The 22,113-nt window shown below is 39.2% G+C and overlaps 1 protein-coding gene and 1 long non-coding RNA gene across 3 annotated transcripts in view; one reads left to right on the top strand and one right to left on the bottom strand.

Moving 5' to 3' along the window:
- Positions 1 to 22,113, bottom strand: part of CEP162 (centrosomal protein 162) — a 169,191-nt gene that overhangs the window by 70,727 nt on the left and 76,351 nt on the right. The window contains exons 7-10 of one of the 2 annotated variants that reach the window (XM_089661691.1): positions 21,046 to 21,155; positions 16,973 to 17,003; positions 7,366 to 7,479; positions 1,296 to 1,487 (exon numbers count right to left, since the gene is read on the bottom strand). In XM_089661691.1, the coding sequence (XP_089517817.1) occupies positions 1,296 to 1,487; positions 7,366 to 7,479; positions 16,973 to 17,003; positions 21,046 to 21,155 (447 nt within the window). The remainder of the gene's footprint in view (positions 1 to 1,295; positions 1,488 to 7,365; positions 7,480 to 16,972; positions 17,004 to 21,045; positions 21,156 to 22,113) is intronic. The other variant, XM_089661692.1, reaches the window with a different exon arrangement.
- LOC149436367 (uncharacterized) lies at positions 369 to 21,508 on the top strand. The gene is made up of 3 exons (XR_016308301.1): positions 369 to 448; positions 10,546 to 10,601; positions 21,076 to 21,508. It is a non-coding gene; the product is annotated as an uncharacterized LOC149436367 (long non-coding RNA).

Below are 22,113 nucleotides of genomic sequence, written 5' to 3'. Positions count from 1 at the left end.
TAAAAAAAAAAGTTTATTCTATAGATACACTTGAAATTCATATTGTTTTATCATGAAATGCTATATGGCTGATCAATTAAAACTGAAGAGAAGAAATACAGAACATGATTGCAGTTGTATCGTAAAGCAACCAAATTCCTGTTTGTTTCCCCAGAAATAAACAGTGAAATTTGAGTGGAAAGTGCTGCTTATTCAACTCCCCACCCTTTGACATTTTTTTTTTTTTGCTTTTGGAGAACAGTTACTTTTTTTTGCACAAACACGCTCCCACTCCCTTAATTCTCGTTTAGGCGAGAATGACATGCACTTAGTCACTCCCCTGATTCCGCACATGCGCAGTGGAGAGCTGGCTGTGATTCTTCAGGAATTCACAGTTGGCTACCACACCAAGAATGACAGCGGTAAGAGAAACCAGCTGCAGGAAGACAGCGCTGGACCCTGGTCACTGGTAAGAACCTTATTTTTAAAAGTTCTGCTTTAGGTCCCTGAAACAGACATTTTTGCACAGTGACTCGTCACATCTCAATCAGAATTGATACAAACTTGCAATTTCAAACTAGATATCAATGAAAGAAGAGTGACCACTGGGGAAGCACTGAGCCTGGAAGACAGCAGAGAAAAGCTTTCAGGATGAGGGCAACCAGCAGTTGGTTGCATGCTTCCCTGCCAACCTACCATGTGCTCTGCAGTTCAGCCAAACTTATTGGCCACAGGAGTCTTCTGTGTACTTTCAGCACAGCTCTGTGCTTACCTTTTCTCTCCTCTCCAGTCAGAACTCATGCTTGCAACTGGGGTGCCACAGTAGTGTCGCAGGCTTGGGCTTGCACAGCATCTAAGCTGAGCCAGAGCTAGAGCCTGATGTGCATTATTTTGAGGGACTGTCAGGTGCCCAGGGCAGGCAGAGCAGGTCAGAAGAACCCCCAGCATCTCCACTCTCACTCCAGGAGCCAGCTGGAGTGCACAACAATGCGCTCCTGCTGCCACAGCATCCATCTGCCCTAACAGCTAAAACCTAGCTGTCAGAGGAGACAGAAAACTAAGGCTCAGCAGAATAAAGCCAGTGGCTCAATACCGGGCCACTGTCCGGTGGTTCAGAAATCAGGTCATTCATCTGCTTTCATTTAGCATATAAATCAAAACCTGATTTCTACCTGTCAGTGGTTAATGGCTAGCTATATATGAAGACAAATTCAGGTACTTACGCTAGCTGCATAAAAATATCTTGAGTTATCATTGCTTTTAATGTCTGTCTGGAGATCAAAATTACTTCTAGTACGAACGGTGTTGAAAATTACCTGATTCTACAGTGAGTATCTTTTTCAAGCCCTTTTCTGTTGAATCTGTGGTATCTACAAAAGATGTACTTGTATGTTCTGTAGCTTTAGGATAATTCTTCTGCTCATCTGTGTCTTCTGCTAACTGGTTTAAGTTTTGGTATGCTTGGTGCAAAGCTTCCATTTCGCTATTTGTGTATTGGTTTGATACACCTGAAAAAAACACAACAAATGAAAAATACACATTTCTCTTGTAACATTTTGTAAATGTTACATCAGCTTGGCTGTACTTGTATGAGATAAATCCTTAAAGAAGAACTCTGAGACAGGCAAAAAAAAAATCACCCATTAGAACACCCCAGACTCAAACAATAAACAGTGAATACAATTTTGAAAATCCTTACCATTTAGGAGAAAAGTCTAATTGACTTTTCATGACCTCCTCTCTGTAATTTAAAATATAACAAAATCTGCTCTGCCAAGGAGGTGGTGTAACAGCAGGGATTACATCATATCCTCTCCTCTCTCACTGAAGTAAAAGGAAACTACAGTTCCCATCAAGCACAGGGAATTGCAGTAAATGTGGTACACTAAGCCTGTACATGATGAATGTGTCTGAGTCTCGGTCCGCTCACCACTGTAAGTGGGACTAAATTACATCACTGCTTCCTGGAGAAATAACTATAGAAGGGATGTGCCAAGACCAGTGGCTGGGGGAAGAGGAGGCATAGCAGCTACTGGTCTTACAAACAGGAAACCAATTAAAATAACGATTTGACTTGAAAATGAATGCGCTATTTCAGAGCAACTGCTGAGTGAACCAGAAGATGGATGAAATATTCAGTGAAGGAAGGAAAACAATAACAAGGAAGTGTAAAGAGGTTTTTGCCCACAGTTCTGCTTTACGTGTACGAAAACCCATCTGCATACCTGTAAGGCAGGGGTCAGCAACCTGTAGATTGTGATCTACCAGTAGATGGTGGCCAGGTGACTGGTAGATTGTGAACTGGGCTTGCTGACCAGCCATCCCAGGTCATCAGAGTACAATTGCTGAGGGACTACTTGTAAAGTCTTAGCTGCAGTAGGGAGCAAGAGCTTCATAAGCAGATTTCTCCTCTGTAGTGCTGGCTCCTGTCCCATGGGAAGTGATACCAACTGCACTCCTCCTCTTCTCCGGGCTAGCGGCCTCCAGAGTGGTGCCAACAGCAGGTCAGTGTGATGCAATACACTGGTCATAATAGTATAGGGCTGCTTTCACACTGATGTGCTACAATTTATCCACACCACAGGTGCAGTGCAGTGTACCAGCAGCTTTCCTGCAGGTTTGCTGTGCTCAGCCATAGACTTCTATTATATCCTGCAGGAGTGGTGCACTTTCTGAAAGCACACAAAAACTCCTGAATGCCAGTGTCTTGGTGCATTTTCAGAAAGTGCACCACACCTGCAGGATATAATAGAAGTCTATGGCAAAGCACGGCTAACCCAGGAAAGTTGCAGATGCACAGAACTGCACCAGCGATGCAGGTAAACTGCAGCATATCAGTGTGAAAGCAGCCTTATGGGGTGCTCAGAACAGTAAAGGTTCATCAACAGTTGCAGTTTTGGGGGGGGGGTTAAAATCACATAGTTAAGACCTGTTTTACCACCCATGTTCCAACCGTTACCCATTTAGCTGCAGTGGCTAGAGGTGTACACATGTCACAGCCACAACCTTTCATGGTTGGTGGGTGTAGCATCTGCAAAGCATGACCCATTCAAGTGAATGAGGCCACTCTGCAAATGCCCTGCAACCTTGTGCAGTACAAAAAAACAAGGGTATAAAACAGAAAGCATTGTGTTGCTTTCTCACCACCTGTTTTAACTCCTTGGACCCGGCTTCTGCATGCAGTTTGGTGCGCTTGCAGAGTGTCCAGATTTACTTGAATGGGTCATGACAGGCAGGTAGTAGCACCCACAGGGGGTTTAATTCCCGCTGCAGCATGTGTACACCTTTCGCTGCTTCAGCAACTAAAGGGGGTAGGGATTGGGGGCGGTAAAACCCCGACTCAACAGCAAGGTTTTATCACTCCCAACTAAGGGCTCATTCACAAGTACAGCAGACACTGCTGCTCCTCTGAAAAGTGATCTGAGTATGTTTGACAGGTGGTAAGGAGGCAATATGTTGCCTCATCACCTGATTTAAACCCATGATTGCCATGCAATGCACACAATTGTGACACAGTAGTATGGCAATTAGAGGTTTAAATCAGGTGTGAGGAGGCAAAACTGTGCTCAATGATTTTCCTTCTCCCATGTTGTTCAGGTAGATCTCCACCTCTTTAAGGTTGCCTACCCCTGCTGTAAGGATATAGGCTGGCAACATTAACACTAAACAATCCATCCTTAAATTGCAGCATTCCAATTAGCAGAAATAGCTTATTTTATTAAGCTGGTTTTATTTCAAGTCATGCGATTTATCTTTTTGCTACTGCATAGCCCCAGTCTATGGTTGGAGCTAAGCCATAGATGAGCTCCTTGCAAACAACCTATTTCCTTCTATTCCCCACTGTACAGCCCCAGTCTGTGGGCAAGCTAAGTCAGAGGAGCCCCTCTCAATCCCCTGGCTAGAGCCACCCCTTCAGGCCATTCCTGCCTGATGTGGATATGTGGGAATTAGGGGAAGAAAGGATACAGCATGCGCATTCAGAAAGCAGAACAGCATGTGCACAGGGCTGGCAATGTTGCAGAGGGAAGACCACTCTTCAGAAGGCTGATAACAGGAATGGGGAAGTGCAAGTCACTGGCAGGATCACCAGGTATTTAATACATACTGCAAAGGTTTTTTTTTTCAGGATAAAAAGCTTACAGTTTTTTTTCTCAGAGCCTCTAAGGAAGAAATGCATTTTGCGTTTACAAACACTTTAAAATAAGCCACGTGTTAATTAGAGGCAAGAGAGTGATGGTTATTTGCCATCTACTGCATAAATACTATAATGAAGAAAACCTACAACACGGAAAAAGCTAGAAGGGGAGAATAGTTACAACCATGCATAAATAATTCACAGGTCACCACATATGCCATTTCAAAAGAAATTCAATTAAGATGAAGTCTCATGGTTTTTCACGCTGCATAGAGAAACACGCAAAGCAATCAAACACACATTTTGATGATATAGTAGCAAAAATGCAATTCTACACATATTAACACCTTCTCAGCTATGGGCAATACAGCTCATATCAACAAAACAGGTAATTTCAGCTATTTTTTGATTTGCAATGTCATAGAAGTTTTGCACAACTTTATTATGGTCAAAACATACAGCTTCGTGTTAGTATTTTGTACTCTTCTCCAGCCAGAAGGAAGAGCATTATTTACTTTTTCACACATAACCCATTTCAGTATTCTCAGCTTTAATAAAGACTCGTTCACATTATGTGAAGTTACCTGCATTTTTCCACATTGGATGAACGCAGGCAACTGCAATAACAAAAAAAAAAAACCCAATAGTTTTTTTATGTGGCATATTTACATTTTATTAATGCATTTATGTGTTCTGGAGATGTGCATTAAAATGCAACACGTTTGCATTTTATTGTACATATAAACGCATTTAAACATACATAAAACAGAAAGTATGCCTTTAAAATTACATTAAGCAGAAAAACGCACATTAAAAAAGTAGGTAAAAAAAGCATAAAAACGTGTGTAAGCCCACATAAAACGCATTTAAACATGCATAAAAACACGTAAAAACTTTGAAAAACACATGAGACTTCAGGCCGAGGCAGACGCATTTTTATAGTGTTTTTATGCACATGAAAGTGTGAATTGGACCTAGAGGAAGACTTTTGTTTACAGAGTTCAAGCCGCTTAATTCACAAAACGGTTTTGTTTTTTTTCTCCTTTGCCCATTTTACTGATACCATTCCATTTCAGTTTTATTTTACTGACCATTCTAATACAATCAATAGATTGTAAGCTCCAAGGAGCAGGGCCCTCCTATTCCTCTTGTATTGAATTGTATTGTTGCTGTATGGTCTCCCGTTATATTGTAAAGCGCAGAGCAACTGTTGGCACTATATAAATCCTGTATAATAATAATAATGTAAACGTTAATTCACAAAGATCACTTCACAGGTGAACGCTCAGTTTCAGGCTAGTGATAACTCATTTTCAATAGGCGTCTAGTGGGAAATTAAGGAAAAGGAGTTTAGTCTTTTCGCTGCTAGCGCTGTAACAACTGCGGTGGCAGCAGTGCCAGCATCTAAACAAACTCCCACTGCTATAGCAGCCATGAGTTTTCATTTTTTCTCTCCTAGTTTACGGGTATTCAAAAGAAACATACACCCCCCTTTACCAATTTCTCCTGTATGTGCTTAGGAAATATGACAACCCCCGCCCCCAAGTGTCCCAAGTTTACCTGTCCCTCCTGGGTTCCTGGGACATCCATGCCAGGTGTCATGAGAGAAAGCAGCGAGATCAATGAACATCAATTTTCTGATCTCCCCTTTAACCAATAGCCGCCCGGCCAATAGCAGTTTGGCGGCCGGCAAAATGCTGTAGATTTCCGGGTGGACGCCATACGGCGTCCTCCCGGGAATGCGCAGTTTTCGCGCTTGCAGAGCCGTGCAGCGGCATGATCTGTCACCGGCCGTGTACCTCGGACACGGCCGATGGCAGATCTGAGTACCAGCCCCCGTTGCCGGTACCATGTGACCTGCTGTGACCAATCACAGCAGGTCACATGACAGTTGTATACAATGGATGGCTTCATTCATGCCATCCATTGTATACTAGTGTCTAGCTGTGAATAGTCACAGCGATCACATGCACATGTCATGTGAATAGCTGTGGCCAAATCACAGCTAAGCACACAAAAAAAAAAAACAAAAAAAAAAAAACAACCCTGAATGAATCGTTGTCATTTAGGTAAATGCTTGCTTATAGCAAAGTAATTCTTTGCTATAAGCAAATTGTGTAAAAAAAAAAAAAAAATATTGGATTACTTCCCCAAAGTAGTACAATGTTACTATGGTAACATTGTACTACTTTGGACATAGTGAACTATGAAAAAAAATCTTTAAAAAAACCAAAAAAAACAAATGTAATAAAAAATTTTAAAAAAAATATGTTTTTTTTTCATACTGTCACCAGTCAGTGTCCCTGATCACCGCCATGCCAGTTATATGATGACGCTGTACTGCACTGGTGACAGTATGTAAAAAAAAAAAATCATTTATTTGCAAACTTTTATAACAGAAAGAAAAATGTGTTTTTTTTCAAAATGTTCGGTATTTTTTTGTTAATTTAGCAAAAAATAAAAACCCCCGGAGGTGATTAAATACCACCAAAAGAAAGCTCTAGTTTTGTGAAGAAAATGATAACATTTTAGTTTGGGTACAATGTTGTATGACCACGCAATTGTCATACAACACTGTCATATTGGTTTCAGCGCTCTCACAAAGTGTGAGAGCGCTAAAAACCTGAAAAATGGCCTGGGAGGGAAGGGGGTAAAAGTGCCCAGTATGGAAATGGTTAAAATACGAACCTGGAAGGGCTCAGCTGTGAACACTTCTAGGTTCAAAGCTATCAAACTATGGCCTCTGGCTGGGGAAGAAGCTGGCCAAGCCCAATCTGTGCTTGATTTGCTTCAACAGACTGCACAGGTGACATTAAGAGTTTAATAAGCCCCTGATGTCTCCATAAAGAGAACCTGTCACCTGCACTATGCTATCACATAGGAAGCTAATCAGTCTCCTTATTTTAGCAATGACGTAAATAAAATAAATAAATGAATAAAGAAAGTTTAACAAAGAATATAGATTTGATAAATAGTAGCCCAATTATCGCATGACAAAAAAAAACAATTGAAACTGCCAAAAATTCTGTTATACAGGGCAGCAAAAGGGGTAAAGGTGATGACAAAAACAACATAAAAGGCCCTAACTATAATAAAGAGTGGATACTGCTATCCACTGAATAGTGAGGTGTTTGTGTCAACGTTATGTCTGCGGGTTCGGTAACCACACACCAATAAATGACCAAGGAAAGTATGGTATTCTTCAGCTATGTTTTTAAACTCTAGTATATATGAAAAGGCATACAACTCACCTGTGCCCATGGCCTCACTGTTACCTTGTGGTGTAACAGATTCGGGGTCTTCTTGCTTTTGCTGTAACACCTTTTGAGTATCAATTGTGGAATCCATTGAGTCAAGGAGTATGACTAGAATGTAAAACGAATGATCATTACAGGAGTTTTTTTTTTTTATTTAATCAAAAATATCTCCAACATGCAAGGTGCATGTGATATTACCACATTTGATAACATTGCTTAACCAGTTTTGGGCACTATACACAGACAAATAAAACCTTGATGTATACAAAGGAGGTGTAGTGCGCCTTTTCTTTCTGCCCCTCTATCCACCACCCCCCATACTTGCCAGCAAATGCTGATGGACAGAATGACAGGCTAGAGTTGCTGTTTAGATATAACAGCTGCAAAAGCTGCTGCTATCGAAAATGGACTGCCTGACTCAGGGTTTATTAACACTTTTTAGACACAAGATATTTGTTTCTTTTGTATGTATTTTTTCCCATCGAAGATCAAAGGGATAAGCACTGATTTGCACATAACATCAGTTATTTAAAAAAAAAAAAAAAAAAAAAAGTTTGCTTTTTTTTTATACAAAATATGTTCCTATTTAGTACCTTATTAACCCTTACTTTATCCTAAGTCCTTATTCCTCTTCTCGCTAACAATTTTCCTGCAGATTTCTTTTGTATTTCAATTTTCCTAACCATTAAAGAATATGTAAACCCAACATTTCATATTCCTGATATGTGCCTGCTTTCCCATTTACTTGAATTAAAAAGTAATCCTGTTCTCTTTGTATTGCTTCCTTTGTGTGAAATCCCTGTTGTTCCTGCCAGTCACTCTGCTTTCATATTAATAACTGACCACAATAGGCATGACAGCACAGCATGATCGTTCTGGCTGTGCTGGAATTCGGCTTGCTCTCATCCAATGATCAGACTTCTGTTCACATGCTCCCCTACACAGACATTCACTGGGAAGGTAAGTGTTCTGCAGCTTCTCCTCCTCCAGCTCTCAGGCAGCTGAGAACAGAGGGGATGTGATCACTTATTCAGGAAAAAAAAAAAGGGGGGGTGTATTTATAATGCTTTTTTTTATAGAAGCACACACAAATGTGTTGCCTTTCAATTCTATTTTAAACTGAATGGGTTGTTTTACAAGGTGAGGGTTTACATATACTTTAATGTGTTGCTAAACCCAGGACCCTGCATTCACTATATCTGGTTTTCCACAGTACACAGAACATTGAATTGCAATTATTTTAGTAAATGTAAACTGCTAAATACTTTCTCATCAGCAGTTACAGCAGTCTTGTGACTTCTATCAGTGTTCAGGAGAGCACTGGTTAAAGCTTGTAGGAGGAGTTTTCTCTTTCTGTTCTAGGAGGATGCAAAACCCCTGACCTCTGTCTGAACAGTGATGATTGGCCCTATGCTGATCACATGCACTCTCCCAAGAAAAAAAAAAAATCTCTAGCAATACACACTAAACTGAGCACGTGCAGAATGGCTACAGGTTTAGTCTATCAGGAGATAAGACATGGAGATTTGAACAAGAGGAGGAGCAGAGAAGATAGGTTCAAACGGCCTTTTTACACAAAGCAGAGGAGTAACCCCTTACGTTCCACAGTGAGTATAACAAGCATGCTTTACTGCATATACAGATTGATCATACTGTTGTGGGTTCAGTAACACTTTAAAGTGGAACTGCACTGCATCCGAGTACCACAAACCAAAAATGCTATATAATGAATTTTTAATATTCAAAACAAACTCCTCCATCCACCCATGTCTCCATGCTTTATTTTGAGAAGTCATTTTGAAAAACACCTCCTGGCATTTCTGGCAGTTGATAAAGGGCAGATGATTCCTGGAATCCATCTGTCTTTAGCTTAGGCATTGTCTAAGCTGAGAACTCTCCCTCCCCTCCTGAAGACTCCTGGGATGTATGACATCATTTGCCTAGGCATGGAAACCAGGAAGTGAATGAAAGAATGCAAAAAAAGGTTAGGAATGCAAAAAAAGGTTAAAACAAGTAAATATAATCTACTTTCCTATTTACTAATGCTCACAGCATAATAATTAGAAATAGTCCATGTTGCCTGAAAGAGTGAAGTTCTGCTTTAATATTTAAACTTCTTTTCATTTTTCTTTTTCAATCGCTCACTTTTTTTTTTTTTGTGTTGTATTAAGTGCCAAATTGAAAAAAGTCTATTTTATTTGTAAATAACTTTGCAATCCTTTGTACCTAAGCATTTTTAGTGTTATTTAAAATGGGACAATTTAAAAAAAAAAGTGTACTTTTTATCTACACTTTTTTTTTTTTTTTTTTTTAAAAAAAGCAAAAAAGACTGTCTTAAACTGTTACTTTGGTCCGAAAGAAAAAAAAAAAAGAAAAAAAAGTAGATCAATATATAATAGTGTGAAATTCATTACAAAATACACAAAACAGCATAAAACTATCTGTTCTATTCTGTTTAAATATTAGTTTCTTCTTACTAGCGATCCCATGGTTTCTAAATTTGTGAAATCTATTGCTAGTATTTTCTATCATAGAGCATCCATAGAGAGAAGCTAGTTCATAGCCATTTTAAGGGTACATTACATTTTAAATCCACATTGCTCCTTGAAGGAACATTCAAGTGTGGAAATTGTTCTTACTGTAAGTATGTCAACACCAATAAAAGTTTTATTCTGCCAAGAGGGATGAAATTTTCTCTAAGAAGTTCTGTTAATTGTACTATGAAAGGTGTAGTTTATCCGTTTACTTGGGATTGTGGATCTTATTACGTAGGCAAAACCATATGTGAATTTTTGACATTGCATACATGATCACGTGTATGCGCTAGAAATAGGTCATCTGTATTTGATCAGCAGGCATGCTGCTATGGATCATAAATACCCATTCATTTTCTTTTCTGCCATTAGAAAAAAATCCCTCAAGATCCGAGAGGGGGAAACTGGGACCAAAGGCTCCTTCAAAAGGGAAATTATGTGGATCTTCATTTGCAGGGCTACAAGCCCTCTGGGATTGATTGAATCTACCTCGTTTAAACCTTTTTTTACTTTCTTAGTGCTTTTTTTTGTTTGTTTTATGCTGTATTGTATTGTATGTTATTCACCCAGATGGGACTGACAGTGTGTCTGGAATATAATTTGAATTGTTAGTTATACTTCATTATATTTTGTTTTTCAGATTGTTGAATATTTTATCAGATGTTGCCACACTGAGGCAGAACAGGACTTCCACAGGTTGCGATACAATTATTTGGCTCCCTTCCTCCTTATTCACTTTATTTTTTGTCAATGTGTTTGTTGTTTTTGGTTAACCCTTGTGGTTGTATTTGGGGTTTGTTATTTTTATTTCTCTTATATTTTTCTTTTTTTTTTATTTTGATAATCATTTATTTTTGTCTGCTTTTTCATTTTTTTTTGCTTTTCTTTTGTTGTCCGTTTGGTGTGTTTTGTAGCTTTATTTTAATTTTCTGTGTTTGTTGTTTTTGTTTTGTTTGCTGGGGGGTTGCAATCCTCTTTGGAGTCTGCCGGGTGGGTTTCTGGAGGTTTCCTATTCTTGCATTGGCACCTGTTGCGGTTTGTTGTGATGCTGTATGCGCGCACACATTACATGCCTGATGTCATCACACAGCGTCACAGTGCACATGCCGTCTTTTGTTTGGTCATCATTCTGGGCAGTACATGCCATGTGGTCACCATTTTTATGGATGATGGTTCGCATCCATTGCATGGTGCAGGACACAGGAGGAGGAGCCTGATGGGCTGGGAGACTATTTGAGGTTGTGGACAGGTTTGGGCTCATTTAGCACCAGATCTTCCTTTGTGTCGTTGGCTCCATCCATCCAGTGCATCCAGTTAATTTTCTTGTAAGAATCAACTTTGTAGTTTTGTCTTGGCTTTCTTTCTTTATTAGTCCTCGCATTTCATTTTGCCTGATCCATGGTTTCCTCGCTCTCTTCTCTCTCACTTGATTTTGCAGTTTATTTTGTTGCTGTATTTGTAGTATGTAGCAATGAGATCCCTCTGATGTTTTGGAAGATCTCTGTGGATCATGGCTTTTGCTGTAGGATGCAACTAAGAAAATGCCAGGAAAGACCTACTAGAACAGCTGAACTTTTATTTGGGGTTAATCAGCAGCACTTTAAATGATGGCAGTTGTATACTGACTCCTATTTAACATAATTTTGAATGTGATTGCTCAACTCCGAACACAGCTACATCCCCAATTATAAGGAGGGTGTGCACACTTATGCAACCATATTATTTTAGTTTTTTTATGTTTACTCCCGCCCCCAAAAAAAAAAATAGATTTGTTTGTTTTTCAATTGAGTTGTACAGTTTATAGGTCACATTAAAGTTGGAAAAAGTTTTGAAATTATTGGCTTTTGTCTAATTTTTTTAACAAACAGGCAGGGGTGTGTAGACTTTTTATATCCACTGTAAACCCCTCCCCCCTTCTCTGCAGGCACTATTTACTTGTTCTGTAGGTCATTCTCTTTCCCTTAGTCTCGCTGGCACTGTTCATGCATTTATAAATCATTCAGTGGGAGCAGATTGCTTTATATTACACAGTATCAATTTAGATGCTAAAGTGTTTTCTTCTATACATATCACTAGCAACCAATGCTCTCTATTACACAGAAGAGAAAACAGCCTAAGGACATTTAAATTTCCTTCCATTCTCACAGCTGGTTACTTCACATCCAATATACAGTTTTACTTGACAAATAGCAATGCAATTTTTTAATTAAATAGACTCCTTTGTGTGCTAGGGTGACACTGCTCGTCCATAGATACAGAATAGTGAGTGCTTACACCTTAGGCAGGAAATGTGTTGTTGGATTACCAAGTGAAAGTAAAGGAATGATACAGCTTTCAAGTGATATTAAACCCCAAACCAAGAAGGTCATGTACTACAGCTTACCAATCACGTTTTAGGCTTTCCCCCTCTGTTTTCACCTGGTGCTCTGGCCAGTAACACACCTTCTGCATTTGATAGATGAATGAGCACAGAGTGCACAGCAGGCAGCAGCACTGTCAATCTGGGGGCTGGGTAGTGTTAAATGTACTAGCAGATTTAACTACACTAACAATAAAAGTCAAATTCCAGCTCATACTTTATAATCAGTTATAGTAAACTTTTTTTTCTTTTGGGATAAAGGTTTTACGTGAATAAAAAGCTGATCATTGTAAGCACCCCTGCCAGTGTTACATGGTCTGTCTCATCACTGTAAACTGATACATCTGGAAGAAAGTTTATTCTTTTGAAAAACAACAGACTTACTGCGTGGCTCACTAGATTAAAATAGAAGAAAGAAGGGGTGGGGCTGGGGCGCCAGATCTCCGTTTATACCATGTGGTGGAAGTTCTCACCCTCTTGCTGAACCAGTTCCCTCACTCATCTACCAAGCAATAGGTATTGATGGAACAGGTTTAATACCTTCTTGTTCTTCCCTGGATGGCTTACAAGTTGATAAGCCCTCCTTCCTCTTTACTCCTCCTGACAAACCATTTATTGCCAAACAAAACACTTTTTGCACTGCATTTCGTGATCAAAACCACAATTGATACAGCTGTATTCAAAAAAACATCCACCATGTACTTAAGATATATTAATCCCAATATGCTGCTCTGTGTATAAATAACCAATATATTGAATAATAGAATATACATTACTTCTAAAGAACATATAAACCAAAGTCCATGGCAAATTAATTCTCCTGTGAAGAAAGTGTCCACCACCACAAAAAGCAGCCTCTTACCAGATTCCTAGATCCCAAATTATACAGGGTCTATATGGCATGAAGCTGTATATAACTCAGTGCTGTGATTTTCACCTTATGGATGTTCAGATGCTACAGTCTCTTTTCCTCTCTCTTTGCCACAAAAAGACTCACATACAACAGAAAATCTCCATGGTGAAGTACCGCAGAAAATGTATTAATAAAAAAGGCAATGATGCTAACAAAGATAATATGGATAAAATGCATGCAACAAACACCACTGGTGCCGGCTCCAGCTGGTGAAGATGACGTTGGCGATTTTTGTTGCATGCGCATTATCCATACTATCTTTGTGACAGTAATCACTTTATTATATTGTTCATTATATTGGTTATTTATACACATCACAACATACTGGGATTAATATAACCACTTATTGCGTATGTGGATCAACTTGACCCTAAAACTTAATGTTTCCTCGCTCATTGGCCCTACGACCCCTCTATTTGGAAACCTTCAATTTCCCCCAGCCCAGTCTCACTCTCATTTTCTTCTGTGGAACAAAAACACTCACAGGCGACTGACGAAAATACTTTACAGGGCTTGATATCCACCTTCTCAGCCCTCCCATGTCTTGGGACGAGCTTTTGTCCAATGGATGGAGTATAGAAAACTTTGTTCTCTTTTGTGGACCGGAGACCCTGAATCACTAGAATTTTCTTCTTCAGGATCTTCCACTATATTCCCTATTTACGCAATATATCAGATTCTTCTTTCTAAGATCCATCCTGATCTGACATCATATACATCCAGATGGGAGGCTGATCTTGATGCTCAGTTATCTGATGAAGATGGGATGAAATCATTTGCTTTTACTCATCATTTGTCCCCAGCCAGCAAAGTGCAGGAAAATAATTTCAAACTGCTCACTAGGTGGTACAGATATCCCATCTTACTTCAAAGGATATTTCCCTCCACTCCTGACCTATGCTGGCGTGGTCATGCTGCTCCTGCTTCCTTGGATGGGGGAATATCCCCCATCAAAGCTTTTTGGGATCGCATCCTGCATGTTTATACTGGAGTTACAGACTTGATAGTTTCAAATATGCCACAGATTGTTCTGCTTTCTGTTTTACCTGGCTCTTTCAAACATTTTAAACAAGGACACTTGCGTCATTGTCTGACCATTGCCAAACTGACCATTCCTCACCACTGGAGAACATCACATGCTCCGACCCTTCTGGAGTGGGTGGAGGAGATGGATCATATCGAATGTATGGAGTCACTCCTGGTACAGGAATTTGGAACTTATGAACACTGTCATCAGACCTGGCCCCCCTGTGTATAAGGAATCTTGTGCTTTGCAAGACCTCTTGGCCAACTAATCAGCTGTTTGTCCTCCGGTCGCAAGTCTTCTCTGGGGATGTCTCCCACCAGGCAGTGCTTCCCCCCCCCCCCCTTTTTCTTTGCTCTCTCTCTTCTTTCCACTGCTTTCTTTCTCTCTTCAACTTCTCCACCTCCCCTCACCCCCCTTCATTTTTTTTCCCTTTTCCAACACTAGGGCCAGGGTAGCCATCATCAGCAACACGGTCCTCATCAGTATATCCCGTCCATCTTCCCTCATGCCTAGTCTTCATTCATCAGCCTTATTTGGCTCTTGACAGTTTAGTGAATGCTCTGTTGTCCTGTTTTTGATGCTCGTAACTTTCCTGGGCTTATACAGTTGTGTTCAAAATAATAGCAGTGTGTTGAAAAAAGTGAATAAAGCTCAAAATGCTTCTAATAGCTTTTATTTCCATACACACAAATGCATTGGGAACACTACACATTCTATTCCAAATCAAAACATGAAGAAAAATATATAAAATTTGTGTTGTTCCTCTAAACAAATTGAAGAAAAGTGAATATTAGACTGTTCAAAAAAATAGCAGTGTTTGTATTCTTCTTTACAAACTCAAACATTCACTATATAAACTGAAAAATGTTTGAAGATTTTGCTTTCCTTTGAATCACTTAATATTTAGTTGTATAACCACTGTTTCTGAGAACTGCATTTTTGATGTCACCCCACAAGTTTTCTATTGGATTAAGATCCGGGGATTGGGCTGGCCACTCCATAACATCAATCTTGTTGGTCTGGAACCAAGATGTTGCACGTTTACTGGTGTGTTTGGGGTCATTGTCTTGTTGGAACACCCATTTCAAGGGCATTTCCTCTTCAGCATAAGGCAGCATGACCTCTTCAAGTATTCTGATGTATTCAAACTGATCCATTATCCCTGGTATGCGATAAATAGGCCCAACACCTAGTATGAGAAACATCCCCATATCATGATGCTTGCACCACCATGCTTCACTGTCTTCACAGTGTACTGTGGCTTGAATTCAGTGTTTGGGGGTCATCTGACAAACTGTCTCCGGCCACTAGACCCAAAAAGAACAATCTTACTTTCATCAGTCCACAAAATGTTGCGCCATTTCTCTTTAGGGCAGTCAATGTGCTCTTTGGCAAATTGTAACCTCTTCAGCACGTCTTTTTTTCAACAGTGGGATTTTGCGGGGGCTTCTTGCAGATAGCTTGGCTTCACATAGGCGTCTTCTAATTGTAACAGTACTCACAGGGAACTTTACACCTTCTTTGATCTTCCTGGAGTTGATTGTTGGCGGAGTCCTTGCCATTTTGGCTATTCTTCTATCCATTTGAATGGTAGTTTTTCGCTTTCTTCCATGTCTTTCAGGTTTTGGTTGCCATTTTAAAGCATTTGTGATCATTTTAGCTGAGCAGCCTATCATTTTTTGCACTTCTTTATAGGTTTTCCCCTCTCCAGAAGAACAGCGTACCTTGATTAAAAAGTTGATTGAACAGTGTCTGGAACGACCCATTTTCCTCAGAATTTCAGAGAGAAATGCACTGTAACCAGCATGTACAATATTTGCAGCCTTCCTTCCTTAAATGAGGGCAATAATTGCCAACTGTTTATCAAAGAATGAATGACCTCACTAATAGAACTCCACACTGCTATTATTTTGAACATGCCCCTTTCAATTAGTGATTCAATTACACAGAATCAGCAGCATGCATGTCATGACTGTTGGGTCTGTTGGATTTCTATTACTCTACTACACCTGCTAGTAAATTATTTGCCATGTAGAAATATCATTTCTACCAAAAACAGTGACTGATCAGGTTAGTGATGTCTGACTGCTATTATTTTGAACACAACTGTATATCTATATACTGTATGTGCCATTTTATATATGGTCATGAGTTCTGGTACTCTGTACTGGACATCGCCCAGTCCAAAGTAATTTCTTCATTTATTTTTTTATGTCTGTCTGACTTTATTATTGTAACCCCCTTTTATTATTATTTTTGCCTTAGACTGGCCACAGGCTTTTTTTTCCATGTGCAATCATGGTTAGAAGAACAAACCATCCATCTATGTTTTTTTCAGCCCAAAATGTTTGTGTGGCTCTTTACAGCAGATCAGAAAGTATTGAGGGGTATACTTTCCCCCAGTAAAATGTGACTAAAATTTCTATGAGCTGAAGGACGACACACCTTTTGCGCAGTTTAGTATTTATTGTGAAAAGGGAATGCTACAACCTTATCAACCTATTGACCTGAAACTTAATTTTGTGGAATAATTTTCTCTAAAAAAAAAAAAGGCTTAACAGATGTCACTTAGGATTACAGATCGGTAGAGTTTAGCAGCGTTACATCCATATATCTTTACCAAGTGAAACATTAATCTAAATCCTACATACACCCATTCAGGTACAAGACATTAAAAGTGGTTAGTTCTTGGGCTATAGGGTGTGAATTGTAGAGTTGCTGAAAATCTGTACTGAATATTCTAATACTGTCAACCAACATGCACTCACCTTTGGCAAGCATTTCATGCTTTTCTTCTTCCTAAAGGTTAAGAGAAGCATTTTAACTACCATAATAAATACATTGAATACAATCATTAAAAAACATTACATTGATTTTACATTGTTGAAGATACAGTCAGATCCATAAATATTGAGACATCGACACAATTCTAACATATTTGGCTCTATACACCACCACAATGGATTTGAAATGAAATGAACAAGATGTGCTTTAACTGCAGACTGTCAGCTTGAATTTGAGGGTATTTACATCCAAATCAGGTGAACAGTGTAGGAATTACAACAGTTTGCATATGTGCCTCCCACTTGGTAAGGAACCAAAAGTAATGGGACAAAATAATAATCATAAATCAAACTTTCACTTTTTAATACTTGGTTGCAAATCCTTTGCAGTCAATTACAGCCTGAAGTCTGGAATGCATAGACATCACCAGACACAGGGTTTCATCCCTGGTGATGCTCTGCCAGGCCTCTACTGCAACTGTCTTCAGTTCCTGCTTGTTCTTGGGGCATTTTCCCTTCAGTTTTGTCTTCAGCAAGTGAAATGCATGCTCAATCGGATTCAGGTCAGGTGATTGACTTGGCCATTACATAACATTCCACTTCTTTCCCTTAAAAAACTCTTTGGTTGCTTTTGCAGTATGCTTTGGGTCATTGTCCATCTGCACTGTGAAGCGGCGTCCAATGAGTTCTGAGCATTTGGCTGAATATGAGCAGATAATATTGCCCAAAACACTTCAGAATTCATCCTGCTGCTTTTGTCAGCAGTCACATCATCAATAAATACAAGAGAACCAGTTCCATTGGCAGCCATACATGCCCACGCCATGACACTACCACCACCATGCTTCACTGATGAGGTGGTATGCTTAGGATCATGAGCAGTTCCTTTCCTTCTCCATACTCTTCTCTTCCCATCACTCTGGTACAAGTTGATCTCGGTCTCATCTGTCCATAGGATGTTGTTCCAGAACCGTGAAGGCTTTTTTAGATGTCGTTTGGCAAACTCTAATCTGGCCTTCCTGTTTTTGAGGCTCACAAATGGTTTACATCTTGTGGTGAACCCTCTGTATTCACTCTGGTGAAGTCTTCTCTTGATTGTTGACTTTGACACGCATACACCTACCTCCTGGAGAGTGTTCTTGATCTGGCCAACTGTTGTGAAGGGTGTTTTCTTCACCAGGGAAAGAATTCTTCGGTCATCCACCACAGTTGTTTTCCGTGGTCTTCCGTGTCTTTTGGTGTTGCTGAGCTCACCGGTGCGTTCCTTCTTTTTAAGAATGTTCCAAACAGTTGTTTTGGCCACGCCTAATGTTTTTGCTATCTCTCTGATGGGTTTGTTTTGTTTTTTCAGCCTAATGATGGCTTGCTTCACTGATAGTGACAGCTCTTTGGATCTGATCTTGAGAGTTGACAGCAACAGATTCCAAATGCAAATAGCACACTTGAAATGAACTCTGGACCTTTTATCTGCTCATTGTAATTGGGATAATGAGGGAATAACACACACCTGTCCATGGAACAGCTGAGAAGCCAATTGTCCCATTACTTTTAGCCCCTTAACAAGTGGGAGGCACATATGCAAACTGTTGTAATTCCTACACCATTCATCTGATTTGGATGTAAATACCCTCAAATTAAAGCTGACAGTCTGCAGTTAAAGCACATCTTGTTCGTTTCATTCCAAATCCACAGTGGTGGTGTATAGAGCTAAAAATGTTAGAATTGTGTCGATGTCCCAATATTTATGGACCTGACTGTACACTGAATACTATTCTCATCTATCCTATAACACATACAGCTCACAAATGTACATATATCCCTGGCAGAAACTGTAAACTATCAGATAAAACACATTTGTTATTTTTATTATCTGAATTAAACTCGCACAATATTACACTTATTAAACAAACCATAAAGAAAATAATATAAGGTCCTGTTCAAAAATTTGCATACTCTCAGTTTGTATAGTATATCTAGATTTTTTTCTAATTTAAGACAGCACAAGGGAGATAGAGAAGAAGTGAGAGGATATATTGCCAATGTGAGGGAATTGCCCTCTTAGATAGTTGTCATGGGAGCAAGTGTTCCCATTGAAAGATTTCCCCTCTATTTCTGTTATGGTGGCAACTCAAAATATTGGATTCAGCCTTATTTCGTTTCCAGTAACAATGGTGATCAGGAAAATTAGCGAAAGAGCCAATTTACCTACCATGGAAACAGACAGTAACCAACAGTGGTTCTAAACCCTCGCCACTCTATCCAAATGTAAAAAAAAATGTTTTGCCTTGAGTTAGATTTTATTATCCTGTACAACTCCTTTAGTGTCAATGATGGCATGCAGTCTTTTGTGATAGTTAAAAATGTGGCCCTTTATTTTCACATGTAGTAAAGCTGTTCAAATTATATAGTTGGCTAGTGTGATATGAATGTTTGAGATCTCAACAAAATTGTTATTGAGGTAGAGATTGTTATGGTCACCCCCTAACCTTTACTTCTTTTCTAAGGCCTTGTTCACACTTGCTCAAAATACTGATGCTTAACAAAGACACCTATAGAGTCGATGTGAGTTGTTCATTGAGTTTGCGTCACTTTTAATGTGCGTTAAAAGTGAGTTAAAAATGCTCCCCGAGTGCCCTAAACGCTTTTGACACAAGTTTGACGAGCGTTAAAAATGCACCCCAGATGTCTAGGTTTTTTTTTCTTGGCTGTTATCAACAAGGCCTAACTCCTTAAAACACAAAAATCTTCATTTTGAAGCTTAATTTTGAAGCGCAGCGATGCAAACTTTTCACGTTTTGATAAAGTGAACAGCATTGTGTGCTGTCCACAGTATTAATTGTAGCCTGCTTTACTAGGAGTTTGAGGAGAGTTAAAAACTCGCTCCAAACTCCTGCTAGTGTGAACAGGGCCTTACTATGCAGCCACTGGGCTTTTGGTTGCACATTATTGTCATGTTAGAAAGTCCAAGTGTACTCCATGCACAGCTTCTAAGCTAATATATGCACATTTTTCTCCAGTATTTTCTGATAAAATGCTGCATTCATCTTGCTATCAATTATGACTAACTTTCTTGTGCTAAAGGAGTTCCCATTCTCCCAAATAATCAGTGATCCACCTCAATGCTTCATGGCAGGTATGGTGGGCTTTTCTTCATAGGCATTAACAACACCTTCCTAAACATAGTGTTTAAGCTGTGTTCAGTGTGGTCCCATCACAACAAACATTTATTTCATAAGTTTTGAGGTTCTTCTGGGTGGTGTTTGGCAAATTATAAGTGGGCTGTTCTGTGGCAGTGGTGCAGCAAAAATGACTATCATTTTACAAATTCTATCAAGGGTATGTAAACTTATGAGCTCAATTATACACATACTGAATGACAACTGTTGAAATATTTAAAAAGGATAAGTTCACCTTTTTGCAGGTAAAACAAAATGTGGATTTATTATTTTTTGTTGAAGGAGCCTGTAAACCATTTCACTAGCGATCGGCAGATCACTGGTGCCATGCAGGTCTCCTGTAGACCTGTCAGAATATCTGCTTGCCTGTACGGGATGTACAGGCAAGCAGATATACTGACATGAAGACTAAATGAACTACTACGGCGCTCTACAGCGCTGTGGTAGTTGAGAACTAGGAGCCAACAGCCCTGAATGTGGGTGTAACATATAACATGTTATGAAAGGTGAACGTATCCTTTAAGATCTAGGCCCTAGGAAATAGGCAAATCTATTTTGAAAACATAACTCCTACTATTGCTTACAGTGTACTTCAAAATGTCTTGGAAAACACAAGGATCGAAAGCGGATGGCTAAAATACCACAGCATTAGGCATCATAACTTACAGTATGTAAACTATTGCCAGCAAAATGCACGGTTATGAATGAAGAGATGGACTGTAACTTTAAACATACTACAGTTTATAAAAAAGCCCAAAGAAACTATGGTTTATGCATAGAAGTCTGCATCAGCATAGGCTAGCATACTAGTATCTGCAGCTTCTATACTCCTAGTTACAAACTTGCAAGAGCCTGTCAAGACAACTAAAAAAAGAAACAAACCAGATCATTCACTTTTATTTTGTATTCCAGACCATCGTGTTCTTCCTGTGAATTTCTGACATGGGGGCTAAGAGCTTCAATTTCATCTTCAAAGTCTTCACTGTAATTTCCTGTGACAAAAGAAAAAAAGATGTACTTCTCAAGGAAACAGACAAATTTCTACTGGGGAAAATAATAGACTATTACAAACCCATAACTAAAATCTAATAAGTATTGTGTGTCAAGAATGAATTTATGGAATGTATTAACGCTAGCCATTCCATGGCATAATAACCCTTTTATTTTCTGTGGTTGTGTTTTTTGAACCTCTATATTGGTCTGTTAATATGATGGGCAAGCTCACTGACCAACAGAAATGTTCAAGTGGTAAGAGAGAGTGAGTCAAAGATCTACTCTTATGAGGCTTCCCATCACATTTCAACATTCAATTCAATTGTCACTGTATTAAAACTATGACTACATATTTTTGAATTATGCAGTCTGAATTTCTCAAACTTGTCAGCAGTGCAGTTTGAAGAGCTTAGGCAAGAGTCATTACTCATGAAAACATTTGTATTCATATACTGTATATTTACTATACTTACCTTTTCCTACCCTGACGTTTCAGCTAATACAAGAGGTCCTCCAACGGAAAGTGCATAGTGTCCACAAATACTTGACACAAAAGAAAAAAATCAGCCTCTTACCAGATACTTTGATCTCCAATCAAGAGATCAAACGAGCAGATGGTGTTCAGATCCCACACTGACACCCTAGTTAGCTGTATCAAGGAGATGAACAGGAGATGTATGGACAACTGCAGATTCCCTTGAACAAATCCATCACATCAAACAGCTCTCCACATCATGCAAGGAAAGGTTTAAAACAGAAGAAAACATCATAGTGTGACCCAAGCATTTGTAGACATCTATGCACTGTTGGAGGATTTCTTTAGCACACAGCACTGTTATTGGATTTGGGGACTTTTAATTATTTAATATATGAATGTGGGCTTATATAATTTGAATTAATTTATGCATATTTTTTATGTAGCAGTATTTGATTGTTTATGATTTTTTAGTGTACAGC

The sequence above is a fragment of the Staurois parvus genome, unplaced genomic scaffold (assembly GCF_062004578.1).
Source record: "Staurois parvus isolate SC_StPar_1 unplaced genomic scaffold, SC_StPar_1.0 ptg001370l, whole genome shotgun sequence".
NCBI lineage: Eukaryota > Metazoa > Chordata > Amphibia > Anura > Ranidae > Staurois > Staurois parvus.
The sequence above is the reverse complement of the archived record's forward strand: the minus strand, read 5'-3'. Positions and strand labels throughout refer to the sequence as shown.